The following is a 27535-nucleotide window of genomic DNA, read 5'->3' as shown; positions in this document are numbered from 1 at the left end:
TTATTTTACATAAGTCAACCACTTCACTCAAGAGTGAGCAGTGCATCTTATTTAAAATGAATATTCAACTCACAGCACGTGTTGGTTTCTCTTGTCTTGAACTTAGCTTAGAACTCTATAATTTTCTTTTCTTTCTGAATCATCTAATCACTCAGACTGGACAGCAGTGGCCATCAGGCTGGCAGGCAGCAGATGGAGGCTCACATCTCAGCATGGAGGAAGGAGACAAGCTGTCAGACAGTTTATCCTGCAGTCCTGTCCTCAGCTAACAACCAGCTCACCACAGGCCTCCTTCATCCGCCTCGTCAGCCTGCAGACAGAAGCTGGCAGCTCGTCAGTCGACATGCAGAAGAGACAGTAGAACCAAACAGAATGCAGTAGAACTCTTCAAAAAAACCCTTTTGTGTTCTGTCCTAAAGTTCAGCATGTCCACACAGTTGAAATCTCCACAGCTCCACACAAATGGAGACATTTTTAGACAACACCTTTTCACCACAGAGCTCCATAATGGGTCAGATTGCAAATTCTGTTGCTGCTTTTGTTTTTCAGTAGGAGTCAGGAAACAACTTGTAGGTGGGTTACAGCTGCAGGTGGTTACAGATGCAGGTGGTTACAGCTGCAGGTGGTAACAGCGTACATATGACCAAGTGCCATATATGTAGTACTGTGCAAAAGTCATGAATCATCACTTTTTTTCCTTAGTTTGATTGGAAACTGAGAAATAGTTGCAGAAATGTATTAAAAAATGCTAACATACATGGAAATATATATATATATATATATATATTTAAAAGGCAAAAATAGAGTTTTTACAATTCTCACAAGATTAAAAGTTAATATTTGGCATGGCCATTATTCTTTATCACATTATGAGCTCTCTAAGGCAAGGATTCTCGAAGTTTCTTTAAGTGCCCTTCAGGAAAGGTTTCCAGGCTTCTTGATGCACAATCAAAGCTCCTCTTTGAATGTTGGTCACCTTTTGTGCTCGTCAAGATGATTCCACACTGCTTTAATAATTTTGAAGCAGTGTGGGCTCTGGGCCCTATCCATGACTCACATGCCTGCACATTTTCTATCCAGGCATGCTTTTGGTACATTGACTGTGTGTTCAGGGTCATTGTCATATCAAAAAATTAAGCTATTGATAATCAGATTTGCATGGGGGATCAAAATCTGACAATATATTTCTGTCTTTATAATTCCAGCAATTTTGGCACAATCCCTAATACCACAGGCTAAATTGGAGCCAATGGTGATCATCTTAATCAGTAGTTTTGTTATGTACATGTTAAAACGAATCAGTATCTGCACATTACAGAGCTCTTAGACTTGTTCCACTACAGATGCCCCAGATCCCTTCACTGACTCGTGTGAGTTCAGCACATTCAGACTTTCCTGTAATAATAATCAGTTTCTGTTCTAAACATGTAATATCAAATTACTTTTTAGCATAGCTAAGAGATGTTGATGTGTTTCTATACCCGTAGGTCCCTTGCCCCTGTACTGTATGATCTAGATATAGCTCTGATGTTACTTTGGGTTTGTCCATATTGAGTGAAAGATCAAGGTTTGAGATAAAAGAGTCCCTTCACTGCCATGCTTACGACATAGTCTAAATTAAAATAGATGATATGAGACTTTGTTTAAACTCTCTTAAAGCTATGTCAGGTTTACTACTGATAATATGTCTGATAACAGCTACACATTTCCTCATTGCCTTGATTTAGTGATTGAAAATCATAATGCAGTCTTGCCTTATGGTACATAATTGGCACGTTTGGCTGCTTCAGCTGTGCCAAAGACCCCTGGAGGAGTCTTTTTTGAACTCAGTTGTTTTACCCTTTTGAACTGTTTCCCTGTATGACATGCTGCACTGCTGAGCTTTTTAAAACCTAACCCTATAACACATTCTCATACCAGGGCGTCAGATACTGCCAAGTCTTTTAGTTGGTGTTAGTGCCTTCGTGCACCTTTTTATCCTCTTAAACTCCACATTGGAAGGGCACCGTGTAGTAAGTCAGAAGTTTGTCAGTCAGGAAAATGTGGTTCGTAGTAGCAGACGGACTATCATGAGCAGGGAGCATTTCCCTGTGGCCTGATGGCTGTTTGGCCTATGTGAACTTTAGCAGTCCTATTATTGAAAGTATAGATGAGGTACTGAACACGTAACCAGTCAGTCACAACTGTTATCTATAAACTTTATGCTCTTGCCACAGACAAAAGGGTCAATGTGTATGCTTCTCTCTCTTGGTAAGGTACACAGTGTCTACTTGATTCTCTACACGTAATGTTACACAGGTCCTGGTGTAACAAGAGGTTAAGAAATGGTGGAGGAGAGAGGCAGAAAATAAATAAGAGGTGTGGCTAAATGCTGAAATGTCAGTTAATGAGGTCAATGTTTGTGTGTTTCTGATACTCTATCCCGATCTTTGACTATAAAAATAATCATTTGAAGCTTTGCACTCACTCACTGTATCTCATTGTCTTTTTAAAAGATGCAGGTTGATTTTTTTGTGTTTCAGCATCTGGTTGGGGTGTTCTCATAGCCCGAACAGATTTTGATCACTCAGGTTCTCGGTTCTCCTGAGTGTGTTATTTGGATAACTTTCGTCTGTGATAAACATATAGTGGATGATTCTTCGCCTTAGAAGAATCACTATATTTACTATTAGTAGGAGTTAAAGTGGGCTAGAAGTGGCTTCAGAAGTGTGTTTCTGCACCTTCAGTTATTAAGCAACTAAATTTGATGGGCAGGATTAGTGCCTGTTACTTTTGGCTGAGTTAGTCTTGCGTGTGGTGCAGCCTGGTGCACCAGGCAATATTTGCTTAGTCATAAGAATCCCACAGTATCTCCACATATCCTTCTTTTTTCCCTTCTCATTCATATCTGTTCATGGTGCACATACAAATAAAGTTGGGGCACTGAAGCACCAACAAGAGTGGACATAAACAGCTTAATGTTTTGTTGGAAAGAAATTTCAAATGTACCTTGTCAGATAGGACACAAACATCACCAAGTACAATTTCTGTTTCTGTGCAGTGTGTTGAAAATGTTCGAGCTAACATGTGATGCTCTAAGATGTCAATATAGCTCATTAAATGTGATTATCTTAGTGGATTCAGTTGGCTAAAGCCACAAAGAGCAGTGGATATCACAGTAGCATCACAGATCAGCTGGTCACAGTCTGTATACAATAAAAAATATTTCAGACTTTTAAAAAAAATTTATTTGGCTTATTTCTAAGTAATTCATTACCCCACACCCATTGTTAGGATTCCCCTTCATCCACATCGCACTTTAACCTCTGATAATTAGTATTGAAGAAATTCAGTTAAATATGTTCATAATGTCTTAAAAAGAAATCTATTGTTTTTTTTGTGCATCATAATTCTGGTTGCAGACTCTGCGTCTGACCTCCATTTACTATTATTTTGAGTTTAATAAATTGGTCAAAAACAGACAACCGGCAGACTAACAGCACTTTTTTCAATACTAGACAGCCAATAATATCAAGTGAATAATATGAAGTAAATTCCTTAAACAGCCTTAAATAACACACAGGTTTAGCCTGAGTGGCCTGGCATGGAATCAAATTCACAGCCTGAATTACTGTTTCACTCGACCTCTATTGGTTTGTGTCACATTTTAAGCTGTCTACTTCCCCTCTCACTCTGTGAATAAGTGTAGGAAAAGATCGAGGTTGGGATTAAAATACGTACCTTCACAACATTAATCCTGCATGCTGGGAAAAAAACAAAAAAGCTTAAATGTGATGCCAAAGGATGCTTTACGGGTACTAAAATGTGAAAACCGATAGTGAGAGACCTGACTTAGTGTTGCCGTAACTCTGTCACCACATCAACACACTGTAAGATGTCCTGGATCCCCTGGAGGATGCGCTGTAAGATGACAGCAGCAACAAAACACAGATTTTTCCGCCAGCTGAACCCAACAGGTTTTCCTCAGCATATTCCAGTTAAGGACAATTTCCTTTCTAACTATAGCCTGATGGATCATTCTGACACTAACTGTATAATGGGCTATGACAGACTCCCCTTGAGTCCTATGCAGCCTTTCCTCATGCATCAGGTTGAGTAAGGTGAAGTCTCACCCTGAAATTTTGTAGTTAATTTTGTTGTGACTCGGTTTTTAAGTCTCCGTAACATCTATTATACACACATTTGGTTGTGTGGTGAGTAATCGGGCACATTAACAGGGTGTTTTTTTTGTATCAAAACTTTATTTATCAAACAAAAAGAATGCACCATTGAAATAACATTTCTATAAAAAAGGACCATGGGACTGTTCTACAGTGCATTACAAAACCAGCAATTGTATACAACATTGTGGATAGAAACTTCGCTTTACTTTGTCTTCATCATCATCATCATCCACTTTCCCCCCTTCACTTAAATGAACAAAATGTACACTCTTAAATATTGCAGTCACTAAGCTAATTTGGTTATAATGAGTCTTGGACTTTTTTTTAAAGGATGAAGTTAAATGTATTTACTCTGAATCGTCCATCTGTCGGCTCCTCTGTCCAACAATGATGTTCTGGAAATGAAGTAATTGTCTGTGTGAGAGGAGATAAGGGTCGTTTTAATTTGGTCCCTTTCGCCCTGAAGAGATGAGGTCCACATCATTCGGGTTTTTTTCTACTCTATTATTTTCTTTTTGTAAGCTTTTGGCCTCAAACTGTCTGCCATGGAGCTGACGGAGATGGTTTCACACGACACCAGACCTCTCTTAGTCACCACATCCCTGACCAACTTTATTTTTTCTATTATTTAACCCTCCCTTTTCTTATTTTATTTTTTTCACCGTGTAATTTGTCCATTTTTTGATCCTCAATGGGTCCCACACAGGAGTGAAGCGCCCAAAGAAAGAAGTTAATGAAGTCGAGTTTCCCTTTGAAATGTGGGAGGTGAGCTGAGCCAGTTTCCACCTTATCAAGTCTGCTTGGTGTTTCTGAGTTTCACACAATTGACACTATACTAGTTCACAAGGAGCCTTCACTCGTACAGGACCTTCCCGGTGTGTTTCACAGGTTTTAGTCCATTAACTACAAAGAGCACTGGTTTTTCTTTCCTGCAGAGCATCAGCTTTTACTCTGATTTCCTGCCTTCCAGGCTGCCATTTAATGACACCTTTGTGAGCAAAGATATGCTGAAGTCATCCAGAAATGCAGCTGAAAGCATTTAGAACATTCTTTGTGGCGGTGCATTCAGAGACACTCAGACATATGAGAAGAAGTCATCATATTTGCCTTAATAGAGAGATGTAAAGTTTGACCAGTAGTGCTGGTCAGTATTCAATGATCTTTTATAGTTATAGTGAGGTATCAGTCTCCAGATGAGTAATCAGTAATCAGAGTAATCAACCAACCCAATGATACCTACTGGAAGAAGAAAAATACATTTAAAAATAAAGGGGATCTGAAAGTGTTCTACTATAATTGAAATAAGGAGTATGTAAAACACATATGGCGCTTTACTTGTCCTTAAATAATTATTCTTTTTATAATTTCATAATGATTCCATTTGAAACATTGGTATGTCTCTAACAATCAAATCTGAGTGAACACTTAACGTAACCCAACATCTGGTTTGTTTTTTGATATAGTCAGTTTTTTTAAAGAGAAAAATTGTCAATACAAGAATAAAAATGTGAGCACATGAAAAAAATCAGTTACTGAGGTGAAAGATTTTTATTCTATAGATGCCATTGTCAAATATATCATATATCATGTCTGAGTTTGTCCAAAGGCACCGTTTGTACTACTGTCAGACGATTAGTGTTGACTCAAGCACACCACAAAGTTAAGTCCTGCCCATGATAACTGCACTCTGCAAGCTGCTTTGCAACCCACCTTCACTGCAGCTTTAATCCATGCTGTATCTGGATTGACCAGTGTCATATCTGCTGTCGGTACCAGCTGCTCTGTTCTTGCTGCTGCTCAAGAATGGAGAGCCATACAACCAAATACAAATTACTCCATTTAGTAGTGAACTTTCCTGCAGCTCAACTCAAGCTTCAGTTTTAATGTCACGATGAAACACACTTCACGTCAGCTCCACTCAGGTGCCTCTCTCTTTGCCCCAGATTTGGATTTCCTGGCTCCAAATAGTGGGCAAAGAATAAAACTTAAATGTGACCCTGCGGCGGGTCTGCTGTAACTATGAAGAAGAACTGCATAGATGCGATCGGAGCCCTGCCATCCAGATTTCGGACTGACAATAAACAGAAATCGGAGGTGACTGCATCTCCTTGGAACGAGGAATCACGGTGGCAAACAGAATGCTTCGTCAAGGAATGTAAATAGGCAACAATATAAAAAAAAATACTGAAACCTTTTAAGGCAGTAACCTAAAATAAGAAAAATAAAACACTGCTTCAGTCCTCTTTTTTAATTTTTGTTCTTTGCTAATCTAAATGCACATTTGCAGAAATATCACATGGTTATAAATAATAGATTTAAAGAGCACTCGAAATAAAGTAATAATAGTAATAATATATTAAATTTGATTATAAAAAAGTTACTTCTACTCTAGTGGAACTGTACACTGTAAAAAAAAAAAGGAGCTTTTTAAAAATGTTCTAGTTCTGCTGCAGCAATGTTTTTCTCCACAGTAAAATACACACGAAGCAAAAACCCAACTTCTGGCTGTTAGGAGATGGGGTGAGGGTGGGGTCAGACTCTTGAAGAAGAAAAGGTCCTTTTCAGTCCTTAGTCTCCTTTTTAGATTCCTGTGCACTGTTTAATTCACACTTGAAAAAGTGAAACTGGGCATTTTGTGTTGCACTGAATGATAAAATAAGATGATGACGTTGAGATGATGGTGATTCTTAGGCTGTTCCAGCATCAGATGAAGAAACTCTATTTCATAAAGCAATATTTGGGATCTTTTTGCGCATTGACAGTAAATCACAGGGTTTAGCTTTACATTTGACATTCAGATAAATTTATGTCCCCTTTAAGTAGACGTTTATTCTAACTGCCACAAATAAAAGCTTGCTCTTAACATGTTGTCCACACAGTCACAGTGTCTGCATCATTTAATCTCTCTCAATATTCTTGCCTGTCAACAAGTCCTCTAACCTAAATAACAATGTTGATACATTTGAAATATAACCGGAACATAAAAACAGATTTTTTTAAACCTATGTTTGGTTGGCTTTAGAGATAAAAATAAACTTTAGGAAGAGATTTAGCTTAAAATAGCGCTAAAGCAGCCTGGAATCAGAAAGAATTGCCACTTGTCCCCATCCACAGTCTGACAATGCCTCCACTCTAGCTGATATTTGCAGGAGGGGAGCTTCAATTGTCTGTAGTCAAATACTAGAGGCCAACCTATCTGCCTCAATCTAATGTAATTTTAGGTCCACCGTGATGTGTAGACATGCTGACATTTTGGTCCCCCTGAATAATATTGATGTATTTTCTATATATGGATCAGAGTCCTACAGTCATGGCCAAAGATTTTGGTCATGACTGTATAGTCAATTCTCAAAGAGCTGATTTCACACTAGAAATCAACAGAAACCAGGCAAACAAAGTAAAAAAAAGTTGTAAAGTAAAATAAGTCTGAAATCTGAAAAATGAAAAAACAGGTAGAGTACAGGACAGTCCTACAGCTGTTACATGCCGATAACGTAAATTAAACTAATTTCCTTGCAAGTATTGGGAGAATACAGGCAGAATTTCTCCCCCCAAGTTTCTTAGTTCCTATAACTAAAGGTCAGCCAATACAGGTAATTTGTCAGGTATTAAGGCAAACATCACTGCACAGCAAAGGCCGTGGATCTTAAAGCTTGGTTACTGAAGGGAAAAAAATCTCTGAATAAGCAAAAAAGAAAAAGAAAAAGAAAAATCAGCTCATTTAATTCTTCTTTTAGAAATCTGGCCATTACACTGTTCTAAGTTAAGTAGGCGGATTTCCATAAAATGATCTTTGTTGCTGAAATAAAAGGACATTTAGGTTGAGTCTGAGAGGAAATGGTTTGTTTTGATGAATGCTTTCTGCATTATGAGTCACCGAGTGAGCCATTTGGGGGTACAGCATCTTGCACTGGAACATTTTGATAGACACGTTTGCCGTTCTGTGGATCCAAGCTTTGATATTTCAAGTACAGGACGATCCCTGCCATCACTGGATGTAGTACATCTGATGTGTCTGTGTTTCCCGGCAGGTGCTGAAAGGCTGCATCTGCGCTGCCAAAGTAAAAAAACAAACAAAAACAACTTTTCTTTTTTAGTTTCTCCCTTTAAAGGGACACGGGGCTTTTGGGATAAGTCCTCAGCAGAACAGCCCCGTCTCATCTGGTCCCCGTGTGTCGACTTTACAGGAGGAACAAATTAACATAACACAGAGCCCATTTTAACATTTCACAAAGACTTCAAATAAAGTGACTAAATATGGAGAAAGAAAAATAACACTGAAGTGAAAAGTATAGCTACAGAGAATGTCTTATTTATCTCAACGATGACAAAAACTCATGAAGGCGAATAACTGAGGATAAAAAAGTTAGGTGTTCTCTTTAAAGAACATTTCAAGTCACATCATTGGTATAAAGTCGGATTTTTGACAGCTGAGGGGAAAAACACCTATTTAAAGGTTTAATCAGCTGCTTATCCGTGCTACTTTGAAGTGTTTTATCTGAGTCCAACTGATTTCTCCTTCTAAGAGTTACCAAATGTCCTATGTAAACGCTACAGAGTGTACAGGTGTTTCATGAATTAGCTCGTGCCTAAAAACGTTCAAAGGTTTCAGCCCAACTGATTATTTCCGAGATCCTGCATCAGTTTTTAGACTGATTTCCTTCCTTCCAGGCATCCATTGGTTTCAGCTCAAGTTTATGAATTTCAAATAGTAGAGACTTCAAAGTGGAGGGGCTTTTGTAGGCCTGATACCTTGTACATAAAGTATAGCAGGGCATCAGACAGACATCTGGAGACAAACCCATCGTTATGTAACTGAAGTATTCTTGATCAGATTAGTCAAAATATAATTTGAGCAAGCACTTTGACCTGATTTGGACTTATGGGCGGTCTACGAATTGAAAATATACAAAACTAATGGCAGTTGGAAACCAAAGAGTAGACATAAAAGATGGATGTTTCTTATAGGTTGAAAAGTGAAAACTAAGTGCCTTAAACCTGCTTTTTTTTGTTCTAATGGCCATCAAACTCTGACCTTTGCCCAACTTCGCACTTGAAAACCTCAGTAAACGCTTTTCTAAAGAGGTTTTGAAATCAGCCACTAGTTTTGTATTTTGTTTTATATAGCTTGGTGTTGATTTTTGTAAGTTTGGGTCCAATTCAGTGTAAATAGACATTAAAGTAGCACATGCTGTAGGTAGTGGCGAATCCCTACTGCTCCTTGTTTTCAAAAACTGAGATCACAGTGGCTTAAGTGATGAGCGTGATGACTTAAAACGAGAGACAACTTCAGTGTCTATCTTTTGCATGTGGTCTATTACGGAAACAGCTGAAATTACAAGCCATTTCTAGGAAACTCAGAAGAAACAGTTATGAAATACAGATCAATTCTGCAACACTGACTAAAATAAAGTTGCTCAAATGCAAAGTGTGATGGCTGGCTGATGGATCCACCAGTTTAAAGACTCCTAGTACTGCTCAACTTAATTATTTTTTTACTTTTTGATTTAAGAGCTGTTCTGTAAGTTGACTTAAAGTAACCTGTGCAGTTGCTTCCATTTCCACTGACACATCATCTGAGTCACTGGATCAAAACCTGACAAGTTGGCAGTGATACGAAGGTCTGGAAACAATGTGTGCAAGCTGACTTTCACAAATGAAACAAACAAACGTCTGCCAGAAAGGTCCAGCTGGATGGATGATAATTGGAAAAGAAGATGTGATTCACATTTAATGGACTAAAATGTGCAAATTCACCAGTAAGAGCAGTTAACTTTAATCATTCCTTCTTTTCTTTCCTTTTTGAAATGCCTTGTGTCAACAGGCCATTCGATTCAGAATTTATTGTTGAATCTGATTTTCTTATTTTTTTATAATCAAATTTTAGTCTGACCCCACAGCACAGGATTGTTCCGTCTCTACAAAGCTCTGCTCTGCAGAGAGGAGGGGAGGGGAGGAAGAGCAGAGTGAAATGGGGATTTTTCTCCGAGAACAGGCTGATGAGTTTGATCCCCTCACCGCCTGCCTGCCAGCGTTCGCTCGCTTTTCATACCCGCGCTCGCACTACCGAGATGTTACCTTTCCATCCCTTCCGTGCCCGGGACTTTTCTCCGCCGGCGTAACGGCCCAGCGAGCGTGAGCTTGAATCATAATATTTGAAACTACGTTATAATGAATTCACGGGCTCATTCCTCTGTGCCCTAACTCGCACATACAAACCACCCCTGAATATCAATTCATGGCTCTGCCTCTCTCTGTCTCCCTCAGGCTTTTTCCTTTTATCACAGAAAGATAAAGGTCTGTAAATTACAATATGGAGACTGGGGTGATGGAGTCAAATACAGAGCATACTGATTGCCTGTTTTTTTTTTTTCTCCCTACTGATTAATGAATCATTTGTCATTTTGAATTCCTGGTTTTCTGCAGGCAGACAAAATGACTATCCTTACCAGTCGTTTAGCCAGGTGGTCAAATGTGACTGTTACAGGTGGTGTAGTTCCACATACTTCCAATTATGTTGCAAGAATGAGGGGGTGATATTTAGAAAAACAGATTGCTGCAGCAGCAAAGAAAGAAGTGAGACCTTCACAAAAACTCCAGCGCAGATCAATTTGTTAGGATTTTTTTTTTTTTTACAGTGTACACCTTCTTCACTGTCCTAATGCCGCTTTTCACAAATATGATTTCTCTTTCAGAAAGAGAAACAAAAACATCCCCACCCATCTCACCTCCATCAAATTTTCAAAATCAGGTTCTCTGGCCTGCTGTCAATGCAAATGCAGTTGTTTTAAAGAACAGGGAGGTACATATGCTTTGCACTGATGCTACAGAGGACACCTTGAATGCAGTTGCTTCAGGTTTAAATTCCCTCTTTGCAATTTGTTTCCTCAGTCAACCTTTTCTTAAACGGCTTCTATTAAAACTACAAATGGCACAAAAGGGCTTCTTTATACCAGTTAACAAAGAATTTTTGAATTAAACTAAATGTCTGACATGTTCAAAGGCTGGAGGCTATCATATTTCACTGTGGTTAAAGTAGCTCTCTGCAGAAATGTGGTTAAAAAAACCTGACTTAAAAAAACTCAGCTCTGACAGGACATCAAATGTAAAAATATACTTTGTGGATTATGCATTATTTGTGTTGATCTTTTTGTCACATTTTCTCTTATCGTTTTTTGTATAAAAACAGAACCACCTGAAGAAAACTCTAAGTGAAGCTGACGGTTTTGCCATTGTTCCAGGTGGTTGATCAAGGTCGGCAGAGGTACACTCGTGTTTGTCTCATGAAAAATAAATATGGATTCATCAAAAGCAAGCCCAGATACAGCACACTCACATCCAGCCAGACACTGTAAAATGGCACAGTGAAAAAATAAACAATGACAGAGATCTGTCTCATCAGTCGTCATCAGTGGCTGCCCCATCATCTCCAACCCCAATAAAAACATTAATAATAAAGGTAACATCAAATCTCTTTTTCTTCCATTTTTGACAAGAGCAACACAGCGCCCTGCTGTGGTTGCTTTGAAGCTAATTATGCATACAACTTAATGACAGAAAACAAAATTATTGTTTTGTGATCTCAGAGTCAAAACTGTTGTCTTATGATCATGACTTAATTACCCTTTTCTCGATTTTGGTAGTGCTTATTATGTTTTTGATAGAATAACCATGATTCAGTGAGTGTCCTACAAAATGTATCTTTGGTGAACACGTGAACTAGTGTCCCAAAGACCAACAGCACTGATATTCACAGACTGTAACCCTTCTTTAGTCCTCCAGACAACAGGGGGGCGATGCTGCACTTTGTGACTAACATGTTTAGAGTGACTGAACATACGTTTGACATGAACAATTGCTGTATTTCAACCGGAGACATTTCTTTGTTCCACAATGGAATTGATCATCTCAAACCAGCTCCACCTTGTTCCTCAAATCGTATCTTTTTCACCCACTTCAAGTCCATTTTTAGGCCAGACTTGAACAACTAGCAAAACAAAGTTACAGTAAGCTTTCAGAGATGAGAATTTGGCAACGACACAAGTCCTTGTGGGTAAATACTGGACATTTTCTGCGTTAGGGAGAGTAAAGGCTTGGTCAGGAGCAGCAACCAACTGTGGGAGTCTAAAGAGGTTTTTATACAGTCCTGTAAGAAAAAGTTAGTAGAATCCAGATCCAGATGATTCAGACCAGACTTTACAATTTTAATCTCAAGACCCAGAACGTGGAAGGGTATCTTGGGCTTGGGTGATGTGTGTTTCAGTCAAATCATACTGTTTTGTGTAAGACAGAAAAAGATAAACGATGAGAAAAAATGTCGTAGTGAATCACCTCGCTCTGTTATAACAGACAACCTTGAATCCACATGAAAAAAAAAAGTTTTGTTGAAACTTTGGTGGCTGAGGATGTATTTTCCATTTCTCACTTAGGTTTGTGTTGCATTTTCAAACCATATGCACATCCCGTAAATGCGCAAAGTTGGAATACCCAAAGAAAAAGAAAAGACAAAACGGAGTGGCGATAATGAAAAATAAGTGAGGTACAGTCACAGTAACTGAGTTGAAGATAACTCAGCGGAGAAGGATGCTAATAAATATCACAAATAAGAGAAACAGGAGGGATCTTGTAATTTTGTCTTCTTTTTTTGTGATAATCCTTTCCCCCTGTTTCATTAAGTCGAGGCGCTAGGCATTGGGTTTTTTTAGTTTTGTGTTTGAGGTTGAGGGGTCTAAAGGGGTTTCAGTTTAAACTCCTAAAGACGCCCCTCAACACTGGTCCTGTTCTTGATGCTGTGTGCTGTAGTGTTTATCCTCTTTCGAATTTCCTTTTTCCAATCCCGGTCCCAGTGGATAGTAGCCAAGACCAGTAGAAACCAAACAGACTTAACCCAGCACAAACGGAGATCTGATTCCACAGAGGCATCTTTAAACCCAGATTGACCTGTTGGTGCCTTGAAAGACCAGACAACAGGTGACATCGAGGCTTGAAGAAGGGTTCCAGACTAGGCCGTGATTCAGGGCCGGGCCGGGCTCAGATGTTAGAAGGCGGAGCCTGTTATGGCATTGAGTTGCTGCATCAGCCCTTCTAGACTGGCCATCTGCTCTGACAGGTCATCTTGCTCATAAATCTGAAATATAAAGAAATAAAACAGAGTTTAATAGCTTTATAAAATCATGGACCATTGTGTGTCAAAACTACATACAGTAGATACAGTTTAAAGAAAAGCTATCAAGCTATAATTGTGAACCAACCGATCCACCACTGAGGGTAAGTATGTATGAGGCAGATTCAAACATATGTATTTCAGGCTTGAGGCTACACCAAAGCCCCCCCAGGATCGATCCACTGTATTTTTCTCTCAAACTAGTTCCAAAATAACTAAGGATGGATATCTGCATTGTTGCTCAGGTGCTTGTTAGCACTGACCACAAGCTTGTGTATGAAAGCCGTTCAGTAGTCATGTTGTGACGAGTTCAGATATCAGTTTGATCATACCACCAAATTCTACTGAAATATTTTGTAGACATGTGCTTCTTCGTTGGTAGTGTGACCAAATCAGTCCTGGCTTCTGCACTTCATGTTCTCATAAACAAACATCCTAATGATCATCGCCTGCCAACAGACCAGAAAACAGTTAGGCTTTAGTTAATTACCCAAAGATCAAAACTTAACCTCCTACAATCCAAAGCAGCTACCAACCCTACTGAAAGTTAAGCAGCTTTTTACAAAAATGCTGCTTTCCAGTTTCAGCAAACTTGATTTAAAAAATGCTTAATAATGAAGATAGTATTTGGGTGATAAATAATCCTGGACTTTATTTTTTGCTCTGTTACAAATATGTATTTTTTAACAGTATGTCAGTGACTGAGTACACTTCAGTTTGGTGTTAGTTTCTTGCATACATGCAATTTGCATGCAATGTGCTCACAAATGCTTGTAAAAATGGCTGAACTACTCCTGAGCCACACTTTGGTAGCACCAGTGTGATTGTCACTTCAGCTGACAGCACTGAAAGCACACTCTTCATGGGGAGGCTGAATATGGGCTACAGACTGACAACTCAGCACTAGTTATGTAAAACCCAAACATGTGAAAATCATCCACTTGTCAACCAATTTTCTTGTGGATGTAACCACTTTCTTGAACTGCCAGCCGTATTACGGCTTAATTTAGCTCCAAAACCTAATATTGTAAATCCATCAGTTTACTAAGACAACAAACAAGAGGTCAGCTTATTTGGACCTTTTCTCTGAGAACAGGAATGCTACACATTTAGGCTGTGAAAGGACATAAATCACACCTTTTTCACTGCTGAAAACCATTTCCCCAGCCATACCTTTAAGAGGCTTAATGTGTTTCTTCTGCACTCTTTGATGCATTCATTCATTTTTGTGCGAGTCAACTTGCACAGTGTCGTAAGTGGCTGCAAATACCTAATCTATCACAGTGAACCTCGTGTCTGATTTGGTTTCTGTCAAGAGTTCAGTTATTGTTGCCTGGCAGTGCAGTGCAAACTTTTCAATATGCACTTATAACTGAATAAAATAAAAGGTGACTCCGTGTTGACTGTGATGGATTATCTATCAGCAGCAGGTTTCAAGTCTCTGCAGTCTGACTGATGTGGAACCAATGGCTGCCTGAGGGAGGGAAATCAGAGTAAAAAGTTGGACAGCGATCAACAGGAATTCAAAGTTCACAGGATTTCTAGTTAATGGGCTTAATCAAGAATAAAACCAGCAATAATGAGCTTAGCTAACAGTTCTCCCCCGAGACGACTGCATCAAATGTGTTAGAGTTGTTGCTGTCACTGGTCTGCAAGTGTTTCCAAGGATGCGGCACACTTATAGAGTGAATGGCTTCACTTAAATATCCTGCAAATGTGTGATCACTGTGTAATGGCCTGTTCTGTCCGACTATACAAACTGTCACCTCTCAGTGTGCCAACTTAAGTGCCTTCATCTGTGTGCGTGTGTGACAGTCAAGTGCTCGTCTCTCACAGACACACATTCTCGGCGTGTTATATTGAGCGTGGCCTTCATGCAGAGTTTGTCCTTGCAGCTGAAAAAAAAAAATTCAATATTCTCCTCAGTGTGCTGTGGAAAACCGATAAAGGCCCTGTGGAGATATTTCTCACACTTTAATCGAAAAATGTTGTCAATGTACAAGACCCTCAATTTATATACTTGTAAAGAATTAGTGTTGTACACAGTCAGTCCTTCATTATACGGCAGCGACTCTATATAAATATGACTGCAGAACTCCAGTGCATATGCTTGGCTTTCTGAATTGACCCCCTTAAGCCACATACAAGTAGTCAATGTAATCTTTAGCAAACTGCAGATGGACAACAGATTTCTTTGTCTCCTTCCAGCCCTGTGATGCACACCATTGTTGTGCATTCTGTTCCCCTGACAGGGGAATCATTGACGTTAATATCAGCCTCTGTGTTATAGAGAACTTTAGTTTCTTAGAAACTTTTGGGGTTCCTTTGTGACCTTGCAGATCCTCCTGTGGAGCACAACAATGCTCTTGAAAATCCTTCAGCTGCACACAGTCAGTCTGTCAGTGGACTGCTGGGTCGAAAATCCTCAAGGACTATTTAAAAATCCTTCACAGCCAAAAAAACCCCAACAACCACTCTTTTTATTAGGTATTCAAAAATTGTCGTTGCCTGTGCCATCATGCGCTTGTTCACACACATTTTGAAAGATATCAGATCAGGTAATCATCCCCTTAACTGCTAACATGCGACTATACTGTCATCTTCCAATTTACTGTTAATTCTAATTCTGTACAATATTGGAGAAATGACCAGGTCTGCTTAACAGAGGTGGTGTCCAACTTTGTGGGCTTGTGTTCGGTCATATTGATGCAGAATCTGAAAGCTTTCTCAAATATTTTTATACAACATTTATTAGATTAATAACACATATGACACCAAAGCTTCGAAAGCAGCCATATTGTGTGAAAAAAATTGTACAATCACTTTAAATCTGCTCATTCTGGGACTAATTAAGGTGAACACTTAAATTTTGAGATAGTTCTTACTGACGAAAAATAAAAAGTTTGATTTGTGTGTTGACACACACAAAAAAGTGGTTTACTTACAAGCACAATAAAATAATAAAGAAAACTTTGGGTTACACCGTTATTGATAGTAATGCTTTAATATGAGTTATATTTAATATACTAACTTATACTTTTGTGCTCATGTTTTGGTTTAAAAGTCAGATTATCCGCTGATTTCCTCTAACCTCGACCCATCTGCAACCCTGATGATGCTAATCTGGATGTTTGGCACCGTAATGTAAAATATAAACATAATGGCAATGATTTTTTGTAAAATGTAAAATATTAGTCTTTGTGGGCAATATTTAAAAATACAGATTAAGTTAAAAAATATTTTTTAATTATTATTGCTATCCTGTTTTGAGGGGGGAATCAATCCTGCTGGTCTACAGTTAAACATCTCTCATGAGTTTGGTTCAGTTAAAGCTTTTAACCTGAACAGATGGATCATGTTGGGTCAGCTTTCGACTGGTTTTCTGCCTCGGGACAAGATAACACCCCCTCCAGTCATATATAGATTTTTTATACCGCCCCCATTTAAAACATCAACAGCAGTAAAGAAATATCAACCAGCAGCAGCAGCAGCAGTCTGTATACCAGTTACCACCTAACTGACAGTCCTGTGACATCAGAATGTCAGAGTTTTCAAAGCATAGAGAATTCGATTTACACTGAAAGCTGCAGTAATGTTTATTTTTTTAATAAACTGAAATAATTTAAGTTATCATTGCGTAATATCTCATATCCTTTATTTTATCTTTCATTAGTTGCATTCTGAGAAGGGGAAAGTTGGTCAAGCAAACATCCCTTGAAAAAACTTTCGATGCCAACGACTGATGCAGTTACATCATACACACTACTGAAATGTAAGTAACTTGTTAGTAAATGTGATTGGATTAGTTTTACTTAAAAGATGCATCATATTCACAGATTTCACTTCTTTACAAATTATTACTGTGTAGTATTAGCTGCAGTGCCAAACGTGTAAAGAATCTTGCTTCTCAGTTAGTGAAGTGAAATGTCATTGTACATTTGTTCCTACACAGCTCACAGCTTCCTTTGAGTAGTAAATACATCACAGAGTTACCTAGGCAACCAGAACCTGCAATATCTGCTAGTGACCACCTGTCAGATTAAAAGTAATGCAGGGCAAGTGGATTGCTTCGTGTGTAGACAACCCTTCAGGGAGCTGCTGGGCAACTGGAATACATCCACTGATGGTTAAAGTCCTTGCATGCTTCCTTGTGTTTTTACTGATTTATTTCATCCTGATGGATATTTTTCATTTTGTTTTACATCCTGCATTTTTAGGGTAACTGAAATATTTCAGGAAGAGAATTACATAATCGCTGATTAATCAAGAAATTAGAAAAAAAAAAAAATCAAATGGACACGCACGAAGAAGTTGCATTGCCAGCAGGGGGAGATAATATATTTAAAGCCCAAAAGTCGGCAGTGAGCAAAAAAACGTATGAAGTACAGTCCAAGGTCCTTAATCAGCAGAAACGATTAAGCTAGGCGGCTAATATGCGTTTACATATAAATGTGTTAATAATCTCTGTTTAAACACTTTCCTGTGATTATTTCATGTTGATTTGAAGAGTTAAAACAGCGCTGCTATTTGGCCAAACTGAACATCTACTGTATAGGCTCCCTGTATAGCAAAAATATTTGGGATATTTTTCAGATACATTAAGTCTGTCCCCATCGAGATGCCTCAAAGAGATCTGAAAAAGTACTTCCACAATTCTAAAATCGTATCCTTCCATTCAGTAACAAAAATTATGCTATATCACGGATTTTGCTGTACTGACTGTGCCAAGCTTGGCAACCTTCGTCTTCATAATGGCATTTAATAACTATGACAAGCTTGATCCAAGTAGAAGGACCCTCCAGGACGGAAAAGGAAAGATCAAGCCCAGTTCTGTTGATCAAATTTACTCAATATGCAAAATATGTCTCTTGTTGTTCAACTCAGACAATAAATTGGTGTCTAAAACTGTTTTTAATGATTTGAAAAACATGATAAACTGTTCTTTCAAATTATACTGAATGCAGCATGCCAATAATGCTAATTACGAGCCCAATCAATGAATACTTTAGGATACTTTTAGTTTATTCATGCATTGTTTTAGTTTCTCCAGATAATTTGGGAGATATCCAATGCTACTTCACCTTGTAATACTCTTGGCTTCTACCAGGCCCATTTTTCTATTGTCTATTGTTCTACATTGTCCTTTATATGCACTTTGGCATGTATGTCTGCCAGTATAATTTAATCTAGTGGCTCATGTAGCTTCCCCTGAAGACAATTTTCCATCTAATTTAAAACACATTTTGGTTAAAATTAGCATTTAAATTATGTTTTTTTTGTAAAAACAGGCTTAAAAAACCTCCTTCACCAGGTTCTGTTCATTTTTAATCTCTCCTTCATAGCTGTTGAGCAGGTGACATAAATCTCTCTTGCTCGCTCTAGACATAAAGACCTGTTGTGGATTCACATTAAGGAAAAGGAAGGACACACTGCACTTGTAAGGTTGTCTTTTGTCAGTGTAACACATGGGGAGTGTGACCTTGTGGCCTTCCACTTTTATTTCAAATGAGAAAAGCTCATCTCAGAACTCCACACTGCTGTAGATTGCCCACTTCACATGGGCAGAAAATTCTTCTATATAAATCACAAGCGGGTGTAAAAAAATCCTTAAAAAACCCAGTGACCTTTTGATCTCATTTGTTGACCTGTAACAGCAGTTTCAACGAGTCAGTAAATGCTTCATCGATGGGATAAAACGCCCATCGATACTCTATGTTTCCCTCTGATATCCTGTTGACCTTGAATGAAACTCCTCTGTGCTCTGTCAGGGATTCATCCCGACACAGCAGAGCAAGCAGAGCACATGCAAACCTTGTTTCACACTAACTTAGATAAATGTGGTTACGTGTCTCCATCTGTCCAAGTATCCCACTCTTTCTTTCCTACAAGTTAGCAATGAAATGCGTAACGCGTTAAATGTCTCATAGTTCTGAGCGACTTGGAGGAGACATAAAGATGCAAAGAGGCGTGGTGCCATTTAACAGAGCTGAATACAAAGGGACTGATCGACAGACTTTCTGCTGCATTGAACAAATGCCAGAAATACTGAATAAGCTGTTAGTAAGAAAATGTGGGTCTGAGTGGTATCACCTCTTTGTTGACTTATTTTCTCTCCCCACAGGACATTAAATAGTTCACTCAACAGTCAGAAGCAAATCAAGAAGTTTTCTTTTAATCATTTTGCACCTTCACCATCAGCTTTCATGCCCATTGTGGCATCTGTAAAGCAAGATGCATTGCATTATAGTGAATTGGGAGTGATTATGAACAGATTGTGAAGGACAAATTCAAAAAGCCTGGACTGCATATACTTATATTCGCATTGAGATTAGATGCTACTAAATGTTTACGCCCAATAACTGCCTGGTGAGGTTGTTCTGTGGCCAGCTGGATGAGCAAAGTGTCAAAACATGAGCTATTTAGGATGAAGAGATGCTTTAATAATAATAATGGGTGAATGGGTTAAATGCAGAGGAGTAATTTCCCTACGGGGACTAACACATACACATAATACAACAACAACAACAACAACAATAACAACAACAACAACAATAATAATAATAATAATAATAATAATAATAATAATAATAATAATACATTTTATTTATAAAGCGCCTTTCAAGTCACCCAAGGACACTGTACAATAGATAAAAACACATAATATAACAATGACACTATGAAGAACAATAAAACAAAAGCACAGGATATAATTAACAAACAGTGAATATACAGATTTGAACTGATGGGTTTTGAGTTGAGATTTAAACTGGGGGAGAGAACCAATGTTTCTTATATCTGGTGGTAGAGCTCCACAGCCTGGGAGCAGAGCAGCTAAAAGCTCTGCTTCCTGTGGTGGTGAGGCCAAAATAAGGCACAACAAGCTGGACAGAAGAAGATCGAAGTGAGCGGGCAGGAAAGGTAGTGCTTAACAGGTCAGAAACGTAAGGAGGTGCGAGGTTATGAATGGCCTTGAAGGTGAGCAGAAGAAGTGAAGTTCCTGAAGAACAGGGGTGATGTGCTGGTAGGACGGGGTTCTGGTGATAATGCGAGCAGCAGAGTTGTGAACCAGTTGAAGCTTATGGAGGGATTTTTGGGGGAGACCATGCAAAAGAGAATTGCAGTAGTCAATACGGGAGGTAACAAGACCGTGGACAAGAATGGACGTGGACTGTGTGTAAAGAGAAGGACGTAATCTGTTAATGTTGCGTAGATGGAAATAGGCAGAACGGGTGAGATTCCTGATGTGAGACTTGTAGGAAAATGAACTGTCTAATGTGACACCAAGGCTCTTAACCTGAGAAGAAGGGAAAACTGTGGAGTTATCGATGATGAGTGAGAAATGGTTCGCCCTGTAGGCATAGGGTCAAGATGACATGTTACCAGAGATACTGAAATTACATGAGCTAATATTTCTCTTTTCTCTGTTTAAACACTGGATATCGTTTCTGTCCCCTATTTTGAATAAAATATGTGTTTATAGCATTTGCAAATCATTTTCATTTCATGGATAAAAAGTCCACAATAACATGCTGGGCAGGTGTTAGAAGGTAAAAATGTGTTGGGAATATTTAAGGCCAGGTGGTAGCCTGGGAAAGTGTTACTTTCTGTAGATCTTGATTTGTCTACTTCTTTCTATCATTTTTTTTATATGAATAGAAGCAGAGATGCTCAAACAGGAAGAAGTGGGGATAAGATGTCACTTCAGTGAGTTGATAGTAATGTATATGTTCAGTAAGCGTTTCCGACTTTCAGAAAGTCTAAAATTCCGAACTCTACACTCAGAGTGAATAAAACTCGAAGAATAAGGAGTCTGAGGATGTCTTTGATGGTTGAGGTTAGAGGCCACTTGGTTCATTTTGATGTCCATGGACCATCTGCGGCCTGCTGTCCAGATCACACTGAGGCCAGCACAGACACTCATACAAAGGTACAAAGAGTCCTGTTCCTGTCACTTCAACAAACATTTCACTGAATTCCATTTAGTTCCTGGAGACAAATTTGAGGAAATACCAACATGAAGTGTCTTAGTAAGGTGTTTTCATCCTAATATCTTGGGGTACGCTGGAATTCTTAGCCTTTAGTTTTTTCTGTGGTTTCTCTTGCACTGACAGGCACCCAGCAGAGAAGCACTGCTGTGAACGGGGTTTTTTCAGGGAGGTCAAAATCAGTTCTAGCACTAGAAAAGCTTAAATATGCCTTGATTCTCCTAGTCCTGGCACTTTTTTTTCTAAAGATTCCCCTCATGTTAAGTTTTGATGATGATCTTGGAGGAAAACTCTAACAAGTTGATTTAAAATATCCTATAGGTGTTTCATTTGGATTGCAATCCAGTGATAATGAAGGTCACAGCACCTGCATCAAATGATTCAGTAAGCCCAGGTGTTTTATGCATAGAAGCGTTGTCATCCTGTAACAGGGCATCTTCATCATCTTCATCATCATCAAAGCTTGGTACAGATTTGCAGTGATCTTTGCCTCTAAGGAAATAATAATATAACCCAAATTATGACAGCAAAGTTGTTAATACTTTTGAAAAGACAATATCAGAATCAGATATCAGAATGAATATATAAAAAGAAAAACAGAATATTTGTTTTAGATCCAGTTCTCAGGAATGGGAAGTCGAAATTCAATTTTCATATTTTTCCAGATATAGTAATTATCTTGTTAGTATCTTACACATTGTGGGTATATACAAAAAGCCTGGCAATAGGTCTGGCAATCCAGAAGGTCAGTCTCATGGCTGATGGCTCAGCTGATTTTAATTGGTAAATCACAAACACTATTTAAGCTGCTTCTGGCTACCATTGTTGCTTTTAGTACAAGCCACTTTTCCCCTTCTTGCTGATTCTGATTTAATACAATGTCTCTTTTCATTGATGCCCGCTTGGTGCTGCTCTGCCTGCCTCAGGATTTAAATATACACACATGGAAGGCTGGAGAGAAAACACGCTGCTGAAAATACCTTAAAACCAAATTATGTATAGCTGATTTAAAGAATGATGCGGGCTTATTTTTCTAGGAGTTGTGTTTTCAATAGAAAAATGTGCTTGAGGCCAAAAACATTATAGAAGTCCAATTTAATTCTGCTCCCCTTCTTTCTATGATAGTTTGCAGGTATAACAATATAATAAAAGCACCATTGTGCTGTACTGACATTAGTCACTCACCCTGTGTCACAGTCTATTAACTAGCTGTGTGTGTGTGTGTGTGTGTGTGTGTGTGTGTGTGTGTGTGTGTGTGTTTGATGGATAGGCCAGGGGGCTGATGGGAAAAGACTAGATCAATTACAGAGATAGAGCAGCAGATGAAGGGACAGACCTGCTGACCTTTAAGACCTCTCCCTCCCTCTCTCTATCCCACCCTCCCTTCCTCCCATACTTCCAATTCATTTTCTCCACTCGTCCTTATCAGCTTCTCTGCTGATTTGCTCTCATCTTTATCATCCAGTCTTTATTTCCTTTCCTCTATAACCTCCCAACTTCTCTCCTTTTCTCTGTCCTGCTTCTCCCTTCCCTTATTACAGCATCCCTCTCCCCTTGTTGTCGTGGTAACCATCTCTTTCCCCTGTCCCCCTCCCTTCCACATATTGTCCTCTTTTCTCCTGGTCTTCTAATCTTTCCTTCATTTTACCTCCCTCACCTCTCTCTCCTCTCTTCTCCTCTTTTCTTCCTCTGGCCTCTCTCCTCTTTTCCTGTTGCTGTGGAAACCCCCCCTCCCCATTCCTGTCCTATTGTCTTTGAGTCACATATGAATATTTAACAAGTCCCGACGTCCAACGTCTCTCCACATCATCTCTTGTCATTTATCTTTCTGCTTCTCCTCTTCCCTTCCTTCCTTCACTCTTCTCCTCTCCATCAGCCTCCCCATCTGTCACCATGCTTACTCCCGAGTCTCTCTCTATAACTTCTCCTTCATCTACCTCTCCTTTCTCATCCTGTACTGTGATTTTAGTCATCTTCTTTCTCCTTTTCCTCCTTTGTGCCCTCCTTCAACCCCATTTTCTCTTCCAAGTCCACCTTCTCCTTGCTGTTCTGTTTACTCAATTTTAATTTCTCTTCCTCCCTGTCACCCCTTTATCTCTTATTACTCCCTCTTTCTCTGACAATTATCCTTTCCTCATTCGAATGCCTCCACCATTGTATTTTTCATTTCATGCCCTTTAAGCCTTTCTTTGCCCCTTCTTTCACTTTCCTAATATATCCTCCATCTAACTTCCTTCACCCTCTTTCTTCCTTTACCACCTCAACCTCACCATAAACCCCTGCTTGCTTTTATATTCTTCTATTTTCTCCTCTATTTTCTGTTATTACACCCATTTCTCACAGAGGCTCTCTCTTTCCTTTTCCCCTGCTCTTCTTCTTTTCCCCTTCCATTTCTCTCCCCCCCCCCTCGTCAGTTTCACTCACTAATGAACACTGTTTTATTCCACAGCTGAAAGGCCACCGACACGCTGGAGGGAAGGAAACAGGTGTAGTGACAAATCGCCACCTGTGTGAGAATGTCTGTTTATTCCAACCTCTGTGAACCTTACGTTCTATTTTTCTTTCTGTGTGCCTTGGTTTTACAACACGTTTCTGGTTATCAGAATCAGAATCAGAATCAGAATGGGGTTTATTGCCAAATGTTGAGCAGGTTTACAACATTAGGAAATTGCTGCGGTGCTTCAGTGCAAACATAGTGTCATAAATAGCACTTAAATAGACATGGAAAAAAATAAAAGTAGGGATAAGAATTCAAAGTGCTACGTGGAAAGATATGTGCATGAGATATACATGAGATATATACATGAGAATAAGAATTAAGAGTGCTACGTTGAAAGATATATACATGAGTGCAGGTGGTGATCAGTGCCAATCATGGAATGATGCAGTGAACACAGCGTAGGGTCATGTGTTAGTGGCGGGTACAGTCATATGGTTATTGTTCATGTGTCCAACAGCAGAGGGGAAGAAACTGTTCTTATGGCGAGAGGTTCTGGTGCGAATGGACCGGAGCCTCCTGCCTGAGGGGAGCAGGTCAAACAGACTGTGTCCAGGGTGAGAAGGGTCAGCTGAGATCCGAGCTGCACGCCACAATGTCCTGGAGGTGTACAGGTCCTGCAGAGATGGGAGTCTGCAGCCAATCACCTTCTCAGCAGAGCGCACAACACGCTGCAGTCTCTGTTTGTCCCTGATAGTGGCTCCAGCGTACCACACGGTGATGGAGGAGGTGAGGATGGACTCGATGATTGCAGTGTAGAACTGCATCATCGTCCGTGTTGGCAGGTTGAATTTCTTCAGCTGCCTCAGGAAGTACATCCTCTGCTGGGCTTTCTTGATGACGGAGGTGATGGTGGGCTCCCACTTCAGGTCCTGGGTGATGGTGGTACCCAGGAAGCGGAATGAGTCCACAGAGGTGATGGGGGTGTCAGTCAGGATGATGGGGGGGGGAGTGGAGCTGTGTGCTTACTGAAGTCCACAATAATCTCCACTGTCTTCTGGGCATTCAGCACCAGGTTGTTGTGGCTGCACCAGGACACCAGACGTTCAACCTCCCTCCTGTAGGCAGACTCGTCCCCGTCCGAGATGAGTCCAATAACGGTGGTGTCATCTGCAAATTTGATTAGCTTGACAGACTGGTGGGTGGAGGTGCAGCAGTTGGTGTACAGGGAGAAGAGCAGAGGAGAAAGAACACAGCCCTGAGGGGAGCCGGTGCTGATGGTCCGGGAGTCCGAGACATTCTTTCCCAGCCTCACATGCTGCTTCCTGTCCGTCAGGAAGTCAGTGATCCACCGGCAGATGGGATCAGGCACATTCATCTGGGAAAGCTTGTCTCGGAGATGGTCTGGAAGGATGGTGTTGAAGGCAGAGCTGAAGTCCACAAACAGGATCCTGGCGTAGGTTCCTGGGGAGTCCAGATGCTGCAGGATGAAGTGTAGGGCCATGTTGATGGCGTCGTCTACAGACCTGTTGGCTCTATATGCAAACTGCAGGGGGTCCAGGAGGGGGGCCGTGAGGGTCCTGAGATGGGAGAGAACTAGGCGCTCAAAAGACTTGATGACCACAGATGTCAGAGCCACGGGTCTGTAGTCATTTAGTCCAGTGATCCTAGGTTTCTTGGGGACAGGGATTATGGTGGAGGACTTGAAGCAGGCAGGCACATGACATGCCTGCAGTGAGGAGTTGAAAATGCCAGAAAACACTGGGGCCAGCTCGTTTGCACAGTGTCTGAGGGTGGCAGGAGACACGCCGTCTGGGCCGGGAGCTTTCCGAGCATTCAGATTCTTAAACTGCTTCCTCACATCTGCTTCATGAATATGAAGAGTTGTGGTGGGAGGAGGTGGTGTGAAATCCTCTTTTGTGTGGGGTGAGGAGGGGGGTGTTGTAGGTGAACAGTTTGAAGGTGGTGATGGCTCTATGGAGGGGGGAGAGGTGGGGGAATTAGTGTCCAAAGTGTCTCTATTGTTGGGGCCGTTGGAGGTGTGAAGGCTGCCTGATGGCTCGTCAAAACGGCAGTAAAAGTCGTTAAGGGTGTTGGCCAAGAGCAAGTCGTCAGTGGAGTGGGGGGTTTTAGGCTTGTAGTTGGTGATATTCCTAAAACCTTTCCACACAGAGGCCGAGTCATTCTCTGAGATCTGCTGCTGCATCTTCTCAGAGTGCTGATGTTTAGCAATGTCCACTTCTTTAGTGAACCTGTACTTGGCCTCTCTGTAGCAGTCCCTGTCTCCGCTTCTGAACGCCTTTCTCTTTTCCAGCCACAGCTTTTTGAGTTTAGGAGTAAACCAGGGTTTGTCATTGTTATAACTCACCCTGGTGCGTGATGGCACAATGCTGTCCTCACAGAAGTGGATATAGGAGGTGACAGTGTCCGTAAACTCGTCCAAGCTGTTAGAAGCAGCCTTCAATGTGTCCCAGTCTGTGGTCTCCAAACACGTGCGAAGCTCCTCCACAGCCTCGTTGCTCCACAGTTTTTTAGTCCTCACGACAGGTTTGGAGAGCTTCAGCCTCTGTCTGTACGCGGGGATTAGGTGGATCATGAAGGATTATCTGAAGGTTTGCAAGACCCCCCCACCCCCCTTTATTTTAAAATGATGAACAATAAACAAAGCTAATTTTTACAGTTTTTGAGGTGAGTTTCTTTCGTAAACAACGCTACGTCCAGATGAACAGATTCAACTTTTGGAGATTTACTTTCCTGGATGATTGAGAATGCATCAAGAAGTTTCTTTCGTAATTGACTCATCAAATCAGATCATCTAATCATTGAGTAGTCAAATCAGAAGTTAATTAGAATAAGCTTGTTTGCACCTTCCAGTATGAATGGCATTCCCATATTAAACACACACTTGATGGAGGACAGTAACTGACTTTTGAATCAAGCTGCAATTTTCAGGCCTAAAAAAAGCCAGTGCAGAAATGCTAAGAACTGCAGTTCCACTATAGGCCACACCACAGACTTCCATGGTAAACCATGAAACTTTAAAGATTCACAGCTTTGGTTTCTATGGATAGTTGCCTCCTTCACATCTGCAGAATGGGTGACTCTATTGCTCATAACTACTTCTATTCAACTGTATTTGTTGTTGTGGTGTCTATTGGATTAGAACTATCTCAGAAACATGTTTTGTTGTTTGCTACATACCATCCTGTAGCTTGCTTTTTGTTTTCAGGTTGCTGCTGGTTGTGTAATTGTGTGGGGGATATTTTGGGTTGAGTATTCTTGCTGACCATGTCCATGCCTTTAAGACCTCTTTTCAGCAGAATAATGGAGCATGCCATCAAGTTAAAAAAAAACCCAAATAACTGCTTTCTTGAACATGACCATGAGTTAACTGAAGTCAAATGCTCTCAGGAGTCACCAGATCAGATGTGGTGACGTTATCATGTCGGTGTGGACCAATATCAGATCTGAAGGCAACAGAGAACACCAGCAACCACATTTTTTATGTCTAATAAAGCAAAGCACAACTACACAAGTTGTGCTTTACCACAAATTATCATTCATATGTTGTACTCTATAATTTCCTATTTTAGGAATTAATTTATTATTGAATGTGTATCTTTCATCAGTGCATTTTAATTAAGTGTTATTGTGCCGTATCAAGAGAAAATAAGAAGCTTGGATGAATACATAATTACATGAATATAGCAGTTAAGGTTAAGATAATAGAAACACTTTAAATGAAATCAATTACATTAAATGTGATCATCTGACTCAAACTTTTATT

General features: G+C 39.9%; 1 protein-coding gene across 2 annotated transcripts in view; it reads right to left on the bottom strand.

The window, feature by feature from the left end:
* Positions 1–4244: 4244 nt before the first annotated feature.
* Positions 4245–27535, bottom strand: part of dcc (DCC netrin 1 receptor) — a 372740-nt gene continuing 349449 nt past the window's right edge. For both annotated transcript variants that reach the window (XM_085413367.1, XM_085413368.1), the window contains exon 29: positions 4245–13290. In XM_085413367.1, the coding sequence (XP_085269493.1) occupies positions 13201–13290 (90 nt within the window). In that variant the 3' untranslated portion in view covers positions 4245–13200. The remainder of the gene's footprint in view (positions 13291–27535) is intronic.

This window comes from Rhamphochromis longiceps, linkage group LG7 (assembly GCF_057381845.1).
Source record: "Rhamphochromis longiceps isolate RC_006_pf linkage group LG7, R_longiceps_female_GT1.1, whole genome shotgun sequence".
NCBI classification, from domain to species: Eukaryota; Metazoa; Chordata; class Actinopteri; order Cichliformes; family Cichlidae; genus Rhamphochromis; species Rhamphochromis longiceps.
This window is presented reverse-complemented; position numbering and strand designations above follow the sequence as displayed.